The sequence below is a fragment of the Barbus barbus genome, assembly GCF_936440315.1.
Source record: "Barbus barbus genome assembly, chromosome: 17".
Taxonomy (NCBI): Eukaryota; Metazoa; Chordata; class Actinopteri; order Cypriniformes; family Cyprinidae; genus Barbus; species Barbus barbus.
The window spans coordinates 10,646,595-10,665,043 of record NC_136745.1 but is presented as its reverse complement, the minus strand read 5'-3'; the positions used below and the strand labels follow the sequence as shown (position 1 = coordinate 10,665,043).

At 37.2% G+C, this 18,449-nt stretch overlaps 2 protein-coding genes and 1 pseudogene across 3 annotated transcripts; 1 reads left to right on the top strand and 2 right to left on the bottom strand.

Annotated features, from left to right (window-relative positions):
- Positions 1-1,738: 1,738 nt before the first annotated feature.
- Positions 1,739-6,014, bottom strand: LOC306883005 (mitochondrial nicotinamide adenine dinucleotide transporter SLC25A51-like). The gene is made up of 2 exons (XM_079438050.1): positions 5,916-6,014; positions 1,739-3,784 (listed from the first exon to the last, which is right to left on the bottom strand). Exon 2 carries the CDS (start codon positions 3,715-3,717, stop codon positions 2,800-2,802), a length of 918 nt encoding a protein of 305 aa, XP_079294176.1. The 5' UTR covers positions 3,718-3,784; positions 5,916-6,014; the 3' UTR covers positions 1,739-2,799.
- Positions 6,015-6,498: 484 nt separating this feature from the next.
- On the top strand, positions 6,499-13,005 carry LOC306883377 (uncharacterized protein). Its single transcript, XM_079438581.1, has 12 exons — positions 6,499-6,676; positions 7,851-7,956; positions 8,111-8,369; positions 8,475-8,553; positions 9,542-9,658; positions 9,741-9,831; positions 10,146-10,242; positions 10,328-10,406; positions 10,495-10,542; positions 10,947-11,008; positions 11,189-11,345; positions 11,513-13,005. The coding sequence occupies exons 1-12, from the start codon at positions 6,629-6,631 to the stop codon at positions 11,633-11,635; spliced, it is 1,266 nt and encodes a 421-aa protein (XP_079294707.1). The 5' UTR covers positions 6,499-6,628; the 3' UTR covers positions 11,636-13,005.
- Positions 11,912-15,218, bottom strand: LOC306883378 (dehydrogenase/reductase SDR family member 13-like; annotated as a pseudogene). Its single transcript has 5 exons — positions 15,110-15,218; positions 13,979-14,097; positions 13,748-13,871; positions 12,879-13,205; positions 11,912-12,166 (listed from the first exon to the last, which is right to left on the bottom strand). The product of its transcript is annotated as a dehydrogenase/reductase SDR family member 13-like (transcript).
- Positions 15,219-18,449: the final 3,231 nt, after the last annotated feature.

Below are 18,449 nucleotides of genomic sequence, written 5' to 3'. Positions count from 1 at the left end.
ACTCTGAAAGATGTTTTTTGTAGCCTTTTCTCTTTTTAATTGTAAATGGAAACTCTGTGCTTTAGGTAATTTAACACTCAAAGCATAGTTCACCAAAAAACTAAAATTCCATCATTTACTCACTCTCATGTCGTTTGTTGATAACCAAACAGGTTCAGTTCCCATAGAGTTCCATTGTATTTTTTGTCCATATGAAGTCAATGAGGACCATCACCTGTTTAGTTACCAACATTCTTCACAATATCTTCCTTTGTGTTCTGCAGAAGAAACAAAGTCATACAGATTTGGAACGACGCGAGGATGAGTAAATGATGATGGAATTTTTATTTTTGGGTGAACTATTCCTCTAAGTGATGGTTTTATTACAAAAATATTATAGAGTTTCACATTTGGATGGTACAGCTGTATAATGTTATTCAGTAGGTGCGAGGATGTTGCAATGTGCTTGCTAAAGTGCTCTGAATGGTTTTTGCATGCTGTTATATGGTTGATAGGGCATTCTGTGCAGTTTTACTACGGTTTATTAATTTTTTATTTCAGTTCACACAGTAGTGATATCACACTGTCAGAGCAGCCAGAAGGGAAATATTTGAAGTGCTATTTTAGTAATACAGGACCACTTTTTTTGCCAAATGTTCATGATATTTTCATCCTCTTGCATGTTGAGAGGGCAACAATTGCATTTATTTCCAATCCACAGTGTGATAATTGTTCAGCATGTAGCGTTATACTTGCAAGGGTCCATTTGTATGAACATAAGTGGGTGAAATCAAAACATTCAATATGGTGACTGTCGTCCCACTTTAAAGTTAAAAAGAACACATTTGTTACTTATGAATGCACACAAGCTTGAGCAGCCAGAAAAACATTTGATCATAAAATCAAAATGTATAGCATTGTTGTCATATTATTTTCCCACGTTGTGTTGTGTTAAATATAAAAAAATTATATTTTAACCCAGAACAGCCAAGCAACCATATAGCATTACCCTGTGAATCTAGAGGCCGATTTTGCACTACTTAAATTTACTAAAGAAAACATTTAAAAGTTTTTAAATTGCTTGCAATTTGTATGAAAAGCAGGAATCAAAATGTTTTTAATTTACATAAAACATTTGGCCTACTGCCTCCATCAACATCTAATCATTTAGGACATTTTTCCAAAACCATCGCTGGGATTTACTTGCGGCTCAGAGAAGGAAAAGCCACCCACATGATGCCCTGAGATGGTGCTACCATACGGCTCTAAAAGCATCTGTCCTTGAATGTCATTTCACCCCGTGTGATGGGATGTTTCCGTGTCTTACTCTGTCCCCCAGAGGTTAACTCTGTCTTGAGCAGAATGGAGGGAAGTGCAATTGAGCCCATTATGTCAGCCACGGACGGTTAAGTACAGGGCTTTAAAGTGTGTGAATGCTGAAAGGCTTGAAGAGAAAAAAAAATGGATTCAGAAAAACATGCAAAAGTAGAACAGAAAGGTTTCGAATTAATTGAATTCTATGGCTCAGACTTCTTGATGCAATTGCAAATGCAATTGGGTCATTTTCAGGGCAATGATAGATGATGTAATCTGTAAAGCTGCTTTGAAATATGTATACTGTTATAAGCGCTATGCATATAAACCCTGTCTTGACAAATAACTCTCCTCATGTCAAGTGCATGGTGCTAAGCTATTATAATGGTATAATATTTATACCAATAATATATTGAATATTTAGGTATACAAAGGCCCAATTTTTGGTCACATTTGGTGTACATATGATATTTATTTTTAATAACATTGTTTACTATAAGACGAGTAATAAAAATAAATAGTCCGTTTTGATCTCATGATGATTAAAGCATCATGAACTGCTCAAAAATGACACCCAGAATGCAGTAAGTGGAATTACTTGTTTACTTTCCACCCAGAACAATGTGAAAATGTAATTCATGTCACAAAACACTCGTTACATAGAAACAGCATTTCATGAAAATGATCACACATCTTTGAATACATTAGGACTTTTTCTGATTGGCAAAAACACTAATACCATGGGCTTGTACAGACATCTCTCGCTTTGTGTGGTCCACAATCACACCCATTTCTGAACCCTCGGTCAACCTGCACGGAACACTTATGATGAAACATGGCTTATAATGCTCCAGTCCAGAGTTTGTGCATCATGTTTTTTAACAAAACAATAGAAAAAAAGTAGAAATGTACTGTCAGTAGTGCAACACTGTGCCTTCTCCATTCGTGTCCCACAGACCCCCAAAAAGTGAGTAAAAGAGCCACTACAAAACTGATACGAGAGCCACAGCGTGCGAATACATTTTACAACACTTATAGTAGCCAAGTAATATGGATGGAATTTATATGTAGTTATCAGCATATGAATACGGTCCATCCATAATTATACATATTAAGTGTTAAAGGGACAGTTCACCCAAAACTCATTTACTCACCCTCATATCATTCCAAACCTGCATGACTTACTTTCTTCTGTGGAACACAAAAGATGATATTCTGAAGAACAAACAAGTTTTGGGGCCCATTGACTTCCATTGAATTTTTTGTCCATACTATGGCAGTCAATGGGACACAAAACCATATGATTACTCAGATTCTTCAAAATATCTTCATACAGGTTTGGAATGACATGAGGGAGAGCAAATTATTCATTTTTGGGTGATCTATCCCTTTAAGTGCAGACGTTAAGGAGCTGGCAGTGTCCAGACCTCTTTTAAAGAGGTAAAAAGAAAAAAAATCAATTTGGCTTGCTTCGCAAAAAGTGCACTCTGTTATCCATCCCGGTCTTCAGAAAACTTTCAGGAGAAGCTCGTAAGTCGCATTGATGATCCCCCAGGACAGAAGAGATCGGTGGTAGTTGAGCGTCGCTCCGCGGAAGAGCAGCACGATGCTGCCACCTCGTTCCCGCCACACCGTCATCAGCACTTGATGGCAAGGAACAAATTTACCCCCGACTTGAGCCTGAGCTCGAGATTTGACCACATTCAGGGGGTAGAACATGATACCCAGCGCCGCCCCCAGCAGCCCACCGCACACAAAGTCATTGGCCATGTGACCCATATGGGTTCGGGCATCAGGCAGACACTGTTTAATTGGCCCACGCAAGCCAAAGAACAAAACGTTACTAGGCCCGTTTCGCAACAAAACCGGGACCAGCCCACGGTAGCACTCACTCACACCATAATCCCGCAGGAGAGTCCGGAAAGTGTGGGCAGTATTATTGAAACGCCCGTTGTGCCTGTGATCTTGAAGCAGCGTTTGCACCCTTTCAAATGGCGTAAGGGCGGCCTCAGCCGTCCCGGCCAGCGCAGCAGCGACGCTCCGTGTAACAAGCTCGGGCGCACCACTTCTGTGAGCGTGACGCAAAAGCAACCGGGAAAAATCCTCATACAGACCAAACATGATGGCCACGGTGGTGGTCTTCTGCAGTAGTGGAGGCAGAAGCCCTCGGTAGAGATGTCTCAACCCTTCCCTCTGCAACTGACGGACGGCTTCGGTCACTCGGACCCCGTGAAGCTGCTGCCGGAACAACACTTTCTGAATAGGAAAGGTCACGACGATGTTGCTAAATGCAGCAAGTGAGCCGCACACATAGTGTTTTCCCCGAGCGCCCAGATTGGCCCCTATTAGTGCGTGTCCACCTTTACCCAACTTGCCCTGCGGTTGCCGGGCCGAATCCGGGTCCATAGTAGTAACCACCCCCATAGGAAACTAAGCATTGGACTGGTCAGCAGAAGCGATCCAGGTAAACACCCATCAATAGCATTTTAAGCTGTAGGAAAGAGAAAAAGCATAAGAAGAGTCAACAAACATATCTTGGAGAGCTGATCCAATCCAAATGTGTTTTATTGGCCAGTGGTTTCAGGTAAGAGTCTAATCTTTGAAACCGTTTTGCGCAATTTACTGCTGAGATAAGACACGTTACCTAACCACACATCAAGTGACCCAGACAGGAAGAGGGCAGGAGGACATCAGGCAACTGAACCTTATCAACCTAAAACCTCAGCTTAATATTGTTTGTAATATGGCAAGATTAAAAAGGCAAAAATCCACTGGCAAAACCATTGTTTTTTTCATGCACTGGTAAAATCTGAGTTATTTTGCTTGCTATTAGAATAAAAAGAGAAATCCAAAACCCTTTCTGTAAAAAAAAAAAAAAAAAAAAATTTAACTGTTACTATGTCAACTAATTTCAAATTTAAACAAGAAATTTTGAGCCTGGCTTTATCCAATGTTCAGATTTCTGTTCTGGAAAAATTATGCAAATTAGTGCATAATTAATTACATAATGCCTTGTTTGCATATTTAAACACTTTAGAAAACTTGAAACACCACAAACTTGTCTTAATGTACTGTGAATAATCAATTAGATAAGTTTGGTGATATCCACATTCAATTTTTACCCAAAATGATTTACTCATGTCATTCCAGATCTGTGTGACTTCATGTGTAACACAAAAGGACATGTTTTTGAAAAATGTTCACACTGATCTTTTCTATTCACTGCAAGTATATATTTAACATGGACACTAGATATGTTGTGCAAGCTTTTATGTTAATTATGTAAAATCTGTCATAATAAATTGCTTTACAAATGCAGCAGAACAAATTAGGTTTTGAAAGCATGTATAATACCTAGAATTATTTTATAAGTCTTGAGATATAATGCACATATTGTCATACAAGTTGTTTTATTGTGCTTTTTGGAGCTCGACAGCCCCTGTCTGCTGAGTGCTTTTGCTGTTGCCTTACATGAAAGAGCAGTGTCACTTTACTAAACATCTCCTGCTGTGTTCCAGGAAGAAAAAGTCTTATGGATCTGAAATGACACGAGGGTGAATAAAAGCCGTTCTCATCGTGACATTGGCTCCTTAACACTGGTAAAAGCCATGAGAATTAATGCACAGAAATTCAGTCGTCGAGTGAATGTAAATACAACCCATGTGCAAGACTTCTCCAAAAATAAAACGGCACATGTACTGGTGAGGGAAGACACTAGAGGGACTTTTGAAGGTCATATTGAGGACTGGGTCATGAAATAATCTTCTGCCATCATAATAAAACAGATTCAGAAGACTTAACCTGTCCACCATCATATATCAGACTTAAACGCTGCACGAACAGTGATGACAGGTAAGTGTTAGCCAGCTGGACAGCTGCCCCAACTTCACTACGCATTAAACACTTACATATGTAGCTTTTAAGAATGATACAATAGTTATAAAGGACTTAAAGCATGTGTGGCTGAAATGCTGTGATCAGCAGTGAAATGTCCTTGATATGATCTGACTTTATGTGAATCATCTCTTTCCAAGAGTATGTGAAAGCCTGATTCATTCTAAATACGTACAAATGACATCTGCATGTATGCTACATACACATTGTTTAAAATCTAATGTCATATGTGCAGAGGAAATGTTTCATTTGGATTACATTCCATTATTAATCATAACATGTGCTGGAAACAGCTAGCAGGCTAACGTTACTACTAGCACTACAGTGCCAAAAACAGTGGATAGACTAAATCAAACACCAATATCATGAATATATAAGTAGTATCTCCCATGGCATCAACATAAGTGTAAATACATAAAATATACTTAATATTTTCTCTATACAAACTGCATTGTGTTGCTCTTTTTCACTATATGTCTTAACAGTAATTATTAAGAGTCAATAACTTTCAAATATCACTTCAATAAACATAAATGACCTGTATGTTGTGATTTAAAAGCTTAATTAGTTTCATGTCACTTATTAGCGCTCCTACGCGAAGCTAATGCTAATACTGTGACAGCACAAGTTCAGATGTTCACACCGCGAATTTATTTACTAAAAGTGTTTATGTTTGTGATTATATGAATCTTAGCAGTTAATAGAGCTAAATGTATGTAATTAATTACCTCTTGGTTGTGGTCCGGAGGAAAGTCACGGCTCTGTTGGGCTAGTGAGGCGGTGCCGACTCAGAGCTTCTTTGGTTTCTAGTGCTTCCACTTCAGACTGACAGAGTGATAAACCGGAAATGGTTACGAAAGAATCGCTTCTAGTGCTTCCACTCGCATGGCGTTTTTATGGTGAATTTAACCACTTTACTTTTACTGCAGTAAGTTGCCACTGGAGGGCGTCAGAAAACATTATACACAACCATTGAACATGAGAAAGGGTTAAAGACTATTTTATAATTAATTTAAATGTTTGTGCAGCACCAGAACAGCAGAGGGCAGTCGGAAAGATAATGGCACGTTGCTTCGCCTTGTGCGCTTTCCACGAAACAGGGAAGGAATCTTCCATAGTCGATTGTAGGGGATTCATGTAAATAGTATATTTTATTCTGTTAGAAATTAATCTGTGAAAAGTGAAATACTTTACTTAATTTCTTAATAAGTATATATATACAAGATAATTATAAAATCTCCTTTCTACTTGTGTATAAATAAATTGTACACCAAAAAGTTGTTCAACCCCCCCTCCCGCGTCTGAGATGGTCCAGTACAAGCGTTCAAACATTCGCGGTAAATATATTCTCACTGTCAGACTCTGGAGATTTGTTCGCTCTTTGTGATTAGGCTATTGTTTTTGTTTATATATATTGTTATATAATCATATAAATGCGAAGATGAGTAGGATGGCGAAAGCTTTGAAAGCTGTTCAGCGCGAGCTGCTGGTGAGTGTCAGCGGTTTAATGTTTTGAATCATAATTACGTTATATTTTGCCAAGTAACGTTAATTCCTAACACATAATATTAATAATAATAACACATATTTTATTGTTACTATTATTTATGAGGAAAAATATAGCGTCTAATATTGCTAGCATTCATATGACATGTATTTTTATTTATTTTTTACTTTTAATTATCAAAACATGTAACGTTAGTTTTAATGTCACTACTATTTATAATTAATAAGCTATTGTTTTTGTTCTTTATGATAATATGATATATTAATATGGCATATTATGAAATATTATACATGTATTATGTTTTATTTTTTGATAAGCTGTTCCTGAAACATAATATCATTATCACTAATATGCGTGTTATGTAATAACAAATATTCTCTTTTTATTGTTGTTTAGTATATAACATAATATAACTTGATAATGACATATATTATATGGACATATGTGTATTAAATTATACGTTTTATATTTTGATTTGACTTGTAATATTTTGATAACACCAATATACATGTTGTACGTATATACATACATTATACATATATATATATATATATATATATATATATGTGTGTCTGTGTGAATATATATATATATATATATATTAGGGCTGTAGCTATCGATTATTTTTGTAATAGAGTATTCTACCGATAATCGAGTAATCGGATACAAATTAAAAACAATTTAAGAGCAATACTAGATATTCAAGAGAAAATAAGATTAAAATAAACAACTAATTTGCTTCCTTTTTAGAAAAATTTATATTTTTACTGCTGAAATTAATAACCGTTAAAACTAAACCCATTTAATGCATTTAATTGGCAAATTACATTCAAAATGCAAATACAAATATATCAATAACAAATAAATAAAATAAAAATATCAATGAAAAAAATAAATGAATAAATAAAAATACAATCAATTTCACATTACTTTAAAAAAGATAAACATTTCAACCTAAAATTAAGGCATACTTTGAGAATCAGTGGACTAAACAATTATTTTTTTTGTATTCGAGTTACTCAAGGAATCGTTTCAGCCCATATATATTGTGTGTGTGTAATATACTGTACATGTAGCTACTGTGCATGCAATAATATTCACTTAAAAGTTTGGACACAATTGGCAGAATTTGTTGTTAATTTCTGTCTTGTCTTAGAGTGCAAAACAGAGCAGTAATGATGCAGCGGAGTCTCCACAGCCCCTGGACATTTCATCCATAGAGAAAACCAGTTTCTTTCAAGGAGATCAGTATTCTCCTCATGGTATGACAATCCTGTAATAAGTGTAGTTTGGGGAAAAAGCAAAAACATAATAGTTATAAAAAGAAGTAGTCATCGCTTTTTCAAAACAAAACCTCAAAGTAACTCTTCTATATAAATCCAGAAAGTGACTTTCAGTTCTTGTTGTCTTTTGCAGGGAACCCCCTTCACAGCACAGCTTTGGAAGAAGATCTCAGTCCTGGACCAGAACAGAACCAAAAGTCTGCTCCAGAGAAGTTGGGTCGACCACGAGCTCGGAAGCCTGCTCTTGGTGTAATGGACACTGAGAAGACCGCAGTTACTCGGGCTAAGAAAATAGGCAAAGCTGTTTCTGAGGCACTGAATAAGAAAGCTTCATCCAAAGAGAACCAGGAACCACCTCAGCTAACAAATAAAGGAGCAAAATCAGTAGTAAGGTAGAGTGTGGTCCTGTGAGATCATTGGGTTTCAGAGGCATTTCTGGTATGCAGCTGTGGTTATGCATCAGTATAATAATATAAAGGCTTTCTGTGTCATTACAGAAAAGTTAAAGGCAGACCTTTGCCAACCATATCAGAAGGCAAGAAAAGAACATCAATCCCCACAAGATACACAGCCAAGGTGAGAGTTTAAAGGAATAGTTCACCCAAAAATGTAAACATACTCCCCCTCAGGCCTTCCAAGATGTAGATGAGTTTTTTTCTTGATCAGAACATTTTTAGAGAAATGTAGCATTACATCACTTGCTCACCAATGGATCCTCTGAAATGAATGGGTGCCGTCAGAATGAGAATCCAAACAGCTGATAAAAACATCACAATAATGCACAAGTAATCCAAACCACTCCAGTCTATCAAGTAACGCCTTGTGAAGTGAAATGCTGTGCATTTGTAAAAAAAAAAAGATTCTGTTGAGATGTTTATAACTTCAAACCATTGCTCCCTGCTAAAATACAAGTCCATAATAACATTGCCTCCTCCAGTGAAAAAGTCCATCTAAATGTCCTCTCACATCATAATCCACAAATATATTTGTTTAGAAATGTTTTGGACTGTTTTCACTCATAAACTGTTAATGTTTGTCTCATGATTCAGTGAATATTTGTATCCTGATACCACCAGGCCGCTTTTTCACTAGAAAAAGCAATATTATGGATAGATTAATATTTTAGCCAGAAGCAACTTTTTGAAGTTAATGCATTTTCATGATGGATTTGTTTCTTATGAACATGCAGCGTTTCTCTTCACAAGACATTAATTGATGGACTGGATTATTGTGATGTTTTTATCAGCTGTTTGGACTCTCTTTCTGACGGCACCCATTCACTGCAGAGGATTCATTGGTGAGCAAGTGATTTAATGCTCAATTTCTCCAAACCTCTTTAGATGAAACAAACTCATCTATGCCTTGGATAGCCTGAGGATGAATACATTTTCAGCAAATTTTAATGTCTTAATATTTTCAACATCATCTGCATTTTTTTCCTGACATAAAATCTTTTTAGCAGTCTGGACTTCTTAAAGTCATGAATTCACATGAATGTGAATTCGTGGCAGATATGAAAAGTAATTTATTTGGAATGCATGTTTTTCCCACCTCGTTTTTTCAGGAAGCAGTCAAAGGTCGGGGGTCAGCAAAAGAAACCTCTTCGTCCCAAGGAGCGGCTCGGAGACAACAGAGGTCACCACCATCCTCAGAGGAGCTGACAGACGAGGATGAAAGTTTTGTATGCCTCATATCTTCATTTATCAGTATCTACATGTATGATATATGAAATATGGCCCTTTAATTCAGTTTTTCTTTTACAGCACCCAAGCATGGAGAAGTCAAAGGGGTTAAAGAGTAGATCGTCCAGTCAACGACAAAGTGGCCACAAACAAAAAAGGAAATCTTCATCAGGTACTAAACAAGACAGTTGTAAAGTTTGTTAAATTAAATGTGTAGTGTTTTTCATTTACATGCCTGCATTTACATGCTCTTGGTGCTGGCAGTATTTTTCCGCATTCATTTTCTACTTCAAAAAACATTGAAGAACGGCTCAGAGATGAATCACAAAATTGCAAAACTTTTAATTTAAAAATGTATTGGGAATGCATGATCTGGTCAAATGTTTACCTTGAATGCAATATTAATTATTTTGAATTAAAAAAACATTGACCAAATGCAAAATTGTCTTGCATTTGGTAAACTTGCAAAAACTTGTCTTTCTCCAGAAAGAGCTGGCCCCTCTAAAAAACCCAGGGATTTGAAAAGTCCAACTGATCTTGATGTGGTGCTCGATAGTTTCCAGGAGTTTGTCACTCAGTATAAGTAAGTGTGAATTGCACTAATCAATCCAGTGTCTTCATAATTAACAGAAGTCAAGTAATTAAATATTTGACTCTGGTTTCTGCAGGCAGACCATAAACTCTGAAGCAGTCAAACGCTCCATTGATGCTGTCAGTCGCTCATTTGAGGAGCAGCTCTCAGAGATAGTGAGACTGTTTTTCAGATCTTTTCACATAAAACAAATGGACATGTTGCTGATGTCATAATTATAAAAAATGTGTCATTTATTCTTAGATCACCGCAACAAAGGAACTCAAAAATGTGAAAAGAGAAAATAACAAGGTGATTCTCCATTACATGTCTCATCTGGGCAATATACAACTACCGACTACAGATCAAAACCTTGACATAATTACGTTTTTTTGTTTGTTTGTTTATAAAAGAAGTGTCTTATGCTTACCAAGACTGCTTTTATTCGATCAAAAATGCAGTAAAAACAGTAATATTGTGAAATATTACAATTTAAATGCATATTAAAATGATTTGTAAAGGATTGTGTGACACTGACAACTGGATGCTGAAAATTCAGCTTTGCCATCACAGAAATAAATTACATTAAATATATTCAAATAGAAAATTGTTGTTTTAAATTAATAATTTTTCACAATAGTTTTTCCACTTTTGACTGGAAATTTTGAATAGCAGAGTTGCCTTGCAGATGCTAACTGTGTTGTTCTTTCTTTCAGATCAATAGCGCTATTAATAAGAAGAGGACCAGACTTGTGGAAGCCAATAATGAGCTCATTAAGTAAGCACTGACAAGTAAACACAGTAATTGATGTTAATTTTGAGGTCTGTTATTCTAAAGGGACCCTATCAAGGAAAACTGGATTTTTCTTTGTCTTTTATTCTATTATATAAAAATTGTTTGTTCAAGTCATAGTTATGAATTTATAACTGTAAAATTGAAATGAGTTTTTTGTCTCAGGGGAAAGACAAAGGTGAGAAACCTTCAGAAAGATCGTGATGAGATGGAACAGAAACTCAAAGCTCTGAGAGAAGGTTCCTCTTTGCTCACCAACCTGCAGGAGCTCAACACAAAGTACCTGAAGCACCGCACAGCTCATCCAGATGAGGTGGAAACGGTGAGGAAGTCTGCAGTTAGTTGATTTGGTGTTGAGCTTTCATTCCTATTGAGCTCTGTACATAAAATTACTGTACAAGCACGTCATTTTGTCATATTTGATTGGATTTGTGAGGTTTATTGTACTTTGGTCCATTGCTCATTTTGTTTCTGTCTTTTGTCTGACAGTATGGCCCATCCTGTATGCCTGCTATGTTGATGGAAGCCAGGTGCATCATGGGAGCAGAGCACCAGCTAAAGACTGTCAATGACCATCTACAGCAGGTTTTAGATGAAACGGAAAATGAATAACCAACACACACTGTACAGCTCAAATTATTATTCATTTCATGGTGGTAAAGTTTGAAATGCTGCTTAGTCATTTAGACCCTTTGTTTTCTAATGCCCCATCTGAGCTTGTCTGATAGGATCATAAGATGCTTTAGGCTAGAAATGATCACTGTGGTGTTTCAGAATTTCACGTTTCCCGCTTGTAAATATGACTCTGTGTGCTCAGAACTCTGCCTGAAGGACACATTAATGTACCAAAAGAAAAAAATACCAATAATTTTCTGACAGCAGTGTGTGTTAAGCCATGCCACATAACTTCTCACTAATGTCCCACAGTTTTTTGGCGATTCCATCATCTTTGGCCTCGGGTTTGATTTGCACCAGCTGACTGTCAGAAAAGTATCGTCCACTCAGGTGCTCGATGTTCTCTTGTAGTGCGCAGTACAGCGTCATCTGAGCCCCAGACACTGGGTCGGTTGCCCAGAACTTAATAAAGATGGCCTTGATAATGCGCATGTGCGATGTCACGGGTGAGGTCTGTTCTTACCGACCCTGAAATAGATAAAATACGGAAAACAAACCATTAGAGGATAAGAAATAGATGCGAGAGGCTAGACACTTCTGACTTTTCCCTGTTTTTTCTGGACCTCTGCTGTTTTCAGGGATTCTGGGTATCTAATTTGCCCTTCCATGAATTAAGGCCTTAAAAGATCTTACATTGGAGCAGAAAGTCTTGAATCGTGGCATTTAAATTGTTACATGCAATGCAAAAAAATTAACATCTGAGTAGCTGAACAAAAATTAAGTCAATTAAGTTCCAATTTATTGGCAGACATGTGTCCCTTTTTTAATCATAAATTCAACTCCTTTTAATAATTTTCCCAGAAAAAAAGCTATTTTGTGTGTAAAATTAGTTCAAAAGTAATGGATATTGGTTAGAAGTTGTATTTTCAAACTTTGAAGTGCTGTTGATACCCTTCCTCGGATAATATATTGTGTGACCTATATTGTGTACCCTTTAATTTATTCCTTAAAGTTTCTTTAAAAAAGGTCTTAAAAGATTTTATATTTGCCCTTTTTTATAGATTTTATAGAAACCCTGTGTTTTGTGGCAGTAATACGTATCTCATCGCTGATGTGTATGCACAGAAACACTTAGGAATCTTTGTTGTACTATTAATCAGTATATGATTGTTGTAAATGTTTTAATTATAGTTATTGGCAAATAATACTCGCATGTTGAAAACTCTCATTGACCACTAACCTGGATGAAGACTGTAGCATGTGACGTTGGTTCCCTCCAGTCTCTTGGCCAGTTCATGGTTGAAGAGCACATTACAGAGCTTGCTGTTGGCGTAGGCTCTGAATAAATCAATGTCAGATGATCCCAGAGCAAGCTTCTTGTGTGTGTTGATGCAGTTGAAATCAATAGTGCCCAGATCATGACCACAAGATGACACATTGACCACCCTGCTTTGCGCACACTACTTGAGACGCTCCAACAGAAGACTGGTAAACAGGAATGGACCGATGTGATCGACACCAAAGATCATCCCGAGGACATCTTCAGTGCGTCCTGGAGCAGCCAGTGCTTAACAACACAAACCGGTATCAGTAATGCTGGTATCACAAACCACAGCTTACACTACCAGTCAGAATTTGGAATAAGATTTTAAAATGTTTTTGAAAGAAGTCTCTTTTGTTAAAAAATACAGTAAAACATTGATGATATTAAAATTAAAAAATATATTTTTTCTGTTGTAATATATTGCAAAATGTAAGTAATTCTTGTGATGCAAAGCTGCATTTTCAGAATCTTTTCTCAGCATACTGTTGTGGAAACTTTCAGAGTAAGATTGAAGTAATAATGATTATATTAATACAAATTAATGAACGTAATAAGAATTTTTTATAATAAATAAATAATTATATATATATATATATATTACAAAAATATTTCACAATATTACTGTTTTTATTATATTTTTGATCAAATAAATGCAGCCTGGGTGAGCGTAAGTGAATTTAAAACATTAAAAAGCCTAATTACTTCAAGCTTTTGTCAGGTTGTGTATGTATTTTGAAATTAACCTTAGGTTTAGGAGTTAGTTAGGTTTCCTTTTTAAGTTTTACCAGCGTTATTGATGAGCAGGTCCAGTCTGGGCTCTACCTTGAGGAAGGTTTCGGCAAAAGATCGAATGGATTTCTGACTTGCAAGATCCAGTTGCATAAAGATCACAGCATCATTCCCAGTTTCCTATTAGGCAAATATCGGAATGTTCTAGCAGATACAATGTTTGTACAATAGGTAAAGCATGAAGTTGCAGCTTCCCAGATTAGAGTAGAATCAGATCTGTCACTCACTGTCCTGATTTCTTGTGCTGCTGCTTCTCCTCTCTGTTTGCTGCGGCAGGCCAGAATCACTCAGGCTCCTCTCATGGCCAGCTCTGCAGCAGTCTCCTTCCCGATGCCAGTGTCGCCCCCTGTCACACACAACAGATGGAATATATATTCTTTGTTGTTCCCGCATAGACAGACACAGAGTCCTAGCTTCATGTTAAGTATTTGCTCTAGCTGAACTTTATTTAGAGCAGTAATTCTTTACAGTTGGACTCCAAAGCCCCTATCGTCCACATTAATATTCAAAAACTACAAAAATGTATATTCATTAATGCACATGGCATTTTAAGATTTCATTACGTGACTTTCCTGGGTCTATAAGTCACACTTTTCATTACAATATTAATTTAAGTGATTTGAAATAATCTTAAGCAATCAAGTTTGCTAAGGGTTTTTAGTAGGTTTGGTTGCTTTTTTTCTACTCCATAGACAATTCAGTTTTGTATTATCTAGTATTATTTGTATTAAATGACATGTAATGCATGTTTTGTTTCAGTGATATGTTAGTATTACTGATATATTAATATTTTTAGTAATTTTGTTACATGCTTTTTTCAATTAGCTTTTTAAAATTTGATTTCCTTTTTTTATTTAGTAAATTTAATGCTAAATTCAACTTATTTCACTTTTTTTGCCCAGACTACATTTCTATTTTTTACTTAAAATTTATTTTACTTTATTTCAGCTTTATTTTAATTAAATCTTTTTTCTTTCTTTTTTTTTATACTGAAACTATTATAATATAACCTTTTATAATTCACAAGAAGAAAAGAATCATCCGAACATCTCAACTATTATTTGCAGTTAAAGGAAAATCATATATGACATCTTTAATATATATATTATATATTCACTGAAATTTTATAAGCTATTTTAGTTTCCTGCTGCTCAGATTTTTAAAGTAGAAAAAAACTCTCCAGTAATCTTACAGAAGAGATCAGTGTCTCAAGTGTGGTGATATTTGCCATATTTCTTGTCATGTTGTATTTTTTTTTTTTTCTAAGGAATTTTAGGACAAATATAAGAAGTTGAGCTAAAAGAACAACCTCTGAGAAATCTTGCAGTATAAACTTTTGAAAAAAAAAATTCACCTACCCGTTACAATGACAGTTTTCCCATATAGTTTGGCAGTGCTATGAGCAAAAATCCTATAACCAATAAAATATGCAACCGATAAAACTACGATAAATAAAAAGAAAATCATTTTCGCGGTTGTGAGCGCAGCATTCAGAAGTCTTTTCACCTGCACTAAACCTCGACCCTTTATATCCACATACAGAAACTGAATAAACAGTCAAGCTACGCCCATCTGTAAACACTGGATATTCTGGAATGTGGGTGTTATAACTATAAATATATACACACACACACACACACACACACACACACACACACATATATATATACATATTTTTTATTTATTTAGTCATTTTGCAGACGCTTTTATCCAAAGCGACTTACAAATGAGGGGGAAGTCGTGGCCTAATGGTTAGAGAGTCGGACTCGTAATCGAAAGGTTGCGAGTTCGAGCCCCCGGCCGGCAGGAATTGTAGGTGGGGGGAGGGAATGTCCAGCGCTCTCTCCACCCTCAATACCACGACTGAGGTGCCCTTGAGCAAGGCACCGAACCCCCAATTGCTCCCCGGGCGCTGCAGCATGGCTGCCCACTGCTCCGGGTGTGTGTTCACGGTGTGTGTGTGTGTGTGTGTGTGTGCATTTGTTCACTACTCACTGCTGTGTGTGTGCACTTGGATGGGTTAAACGCAGAGCACCAATTTCGAGTATGGGTCACCATACTTGACAATACGTCAATACGTCACGTTACGTCACGTCACAAATGAGGACATAAGAAGCAATCAAAACCAACAAAAGAGCAACAACATGCAAGTGCTATTACAAGTCTTGGTCAGCCTAAGCTTGGAGCTCCCTGTCCAATGGCGAACCGACCTTCGGCTCCTGGACGAACGCAGAAGGACAGATGCACATCAACTGCCTCGAAAGGACGGCAGTATGTCAAGCTCTTCTGTTCTTCCTGCCAGTCCTGAAGGGACACCACGTACTAGTCCGCTCGGACAACATGACAGTGGTGTCATACATAAATCGCCAGGGCGGGCTCACCTCGAAACGCCTTTTCGAGATGGCAGAGCGCCTCTTAGTATGGGCACATCTCAACCTAACAGCCTAACGACTCCTAAGTTCGTCCTAAAACCAAAACACGGCTATGTCCCTAAGGCGCTCTACACTCCGTTTAGAGCCCAGGTTATTACGCTCTCTGCGCTCCCCTCTTCTGAGGAGGACCAAGAGTTCAACCTTCTCTGCCCGGTCAGGGCATTGAGAATGTACATCGAGCGTTCCACGCCCTTTAGGCAGACGGAACAACTCTTTGTCTGCTTTGGAGGCCGCACCAAGGGGTCTCCGGTCACAAAGCACAGAATATCTCAATGGTTAGTTGACGCTATCGCACTAGCATACTCCTCCCTGGGCCTCCAGAGCCCCATTGGAGTGAGAGCCCATAGCGTCTAGCGATGCAGTACGAGTGAAGTATCGACAGGGAACGTACTCGGTTACTAACGTAACCTCGGTTCCCTTAGATACGGAAATGAGTACTGTGTACTGCCATGCCATGCAGCTGCACGACTCAGGTCGTCGCTTCAGTCGAATTGGCCTGTTTTCCTATGGCGAAGAGCCCGCTTATATAGCCAGATGACCCCGCCCCTTCTGGCAGGCTCTGGCGGGTTTTGCCGCCATGGTTTGTTTTTTATTACTGCACGAACCAATGGCCGTGCAGTCACACTGCGTGATTGAAAAAGTCTTCAGTCCTTGGAGAAAAAGGAGTTTTCCCCATAGCGTCTAGCGACGCAGTACTCGTTCCCGTATCTAAGGGAACCGAGGTTATGTTAGTAACCGAGTACGTTGTCTCTTTGTATTTTTAGTGCAGTTTGCTAAGGCAAATGGAGCAAAGGAGTGTAATTCTGTCACCATATTTTTTATGTGTACAGCTACTTTTAATATACTGTTATAAGTGTTTGATAACGCCTTACATTTGTTAAACAATATATAGCCTAACTCCAACAGTCCTTTTTCCAATCTAATAATGACTTTGCACTTCTCTGTGTCAGAGGTTTTTCGCTCCAGACGACCTCCATAAATCAAAGAGGCACTAATGAGTTCACTTTGTTGTTTGGCCACACTACTATTCAGTACACAATGCTGCTATTATTATTATACATACCGCCACACTCTGGCCAAATGAAGGTGTTTCAACTACAGGTACATCTAAAAAAAAAATTAATATCATGAAAAAGGTCAATATTTTTGTCACTCATTTCAGAAATATATAGATTCATTACACATAGAGTGAAATATTTCAAGCCTTTATTTCTTAATTTTGATGATTATGGCTTACAGATAATGAAAACCCAAAATTCAATGTCTCAGAAAATTTGAATATTACATAAGATCAATAAAAAAGGGTATTTAAACAGAAATGTCAGGCTTCTGAAAAGTATGTTCATCTCTATGCACTCAATATTTGGTTGGGCTTCATTTTGCTTTAATTACTGCATCAATGCGGCGTGGCATGGAGGTGATCAGCCTGTGGCACTGCTCAGGTTTAATGGAAGCCCAGGTTGCTTTGATAGCAGCCTTCAGGCCATCTGCAGCTATATGTATTATTATATTTATTCTTAAATACTCAGTTTTGTATATTATAGTGAAATAGTGTTATTACAAAAGTAATATTCCTTATTTAGTTTAATGGTTTTATTTAGAAATAATAACCATAATCATTATTAGTTATGTTGATAAATAAAAACAACATTTTGACCAAATCATGCACCCCTACAAGTAGAGCAAACCTGATTGTTTTTGGGTTTTTTTTGTTGCTGATGTTGTTGTTTTTTTAATACATTTTTGGCCTTTTTTTCCAAATTAAGAAAATGTTTGTCTGAAAACCATAAGGTTCAGATTTTGTGTGCCCCGTGCAGAGCATTAATGTAAAAACATTCAGTGTCTGTAGCACCAGTGCTATTGTCAGTCCTCTGTCGTGTGTGTCATGTGTTCCTGCCTCTTGTGTCCATATTTGGTTTGTTTCCTGTCCTTGTCTAGTGTGATTATTAGTTAATTCTTGTCCAGCCGTGTTTGTCTAATTGTCTATGATTATCCCTTGTATATTAGTCCTGTCTGTTCAGTTAGATTTTGTCTGATCTACTCATTACCCCCGGTGTTTCCTGTCTGTAAGCCTTGTCTTGTCCTGATGTCTTCAGTAAAGACTATTATTTGAGTTACTTCCTCGTCTGCGTTGTGTCGTCCTCGTGTGTGCACCGTGACAGCTATATGCAAAAACATTAACGTACATCCCTGATATGATATTTGTTTTTACTGGAGGAAAAAGAGGAAAATAATAGATAATAAAATTGGTGTCTTATCTCCATCC

Excerpts from the sequence above, each read along its gene's own strand:
- LOC306883377 (XM_079438581.1), top strand. The coding sequence starts at position 6,629 with ATGAGTAGGATGGCGAAAGCTTTGAAAGCTGTTCAGCGCGAGCTGCTG. Across the intron at positions 8,370-8,474 it reads GGAGCAAAATCAGTAGTAAG|AAAAGTTAAAGGCAGACCTT; the intron begins GTAGAGTGTGGT and ends GTGTCATTACAG. Across the intron at positions 10,407-10,494 it reads AGGAGCAGCTCTCAGAGATA|ATCACCGCAACAAAGGAACT; the intron begins GTGAGACTGTTT and ends ATTTATTCTTAG.
- LOC306883005 (XM_079438050.1), bottom strand. The coding sequence starts at position 3,717 with ATGGGGGTGGTTACTACTATGGACCCGGATTCGGCCCGGCAACCGCAG.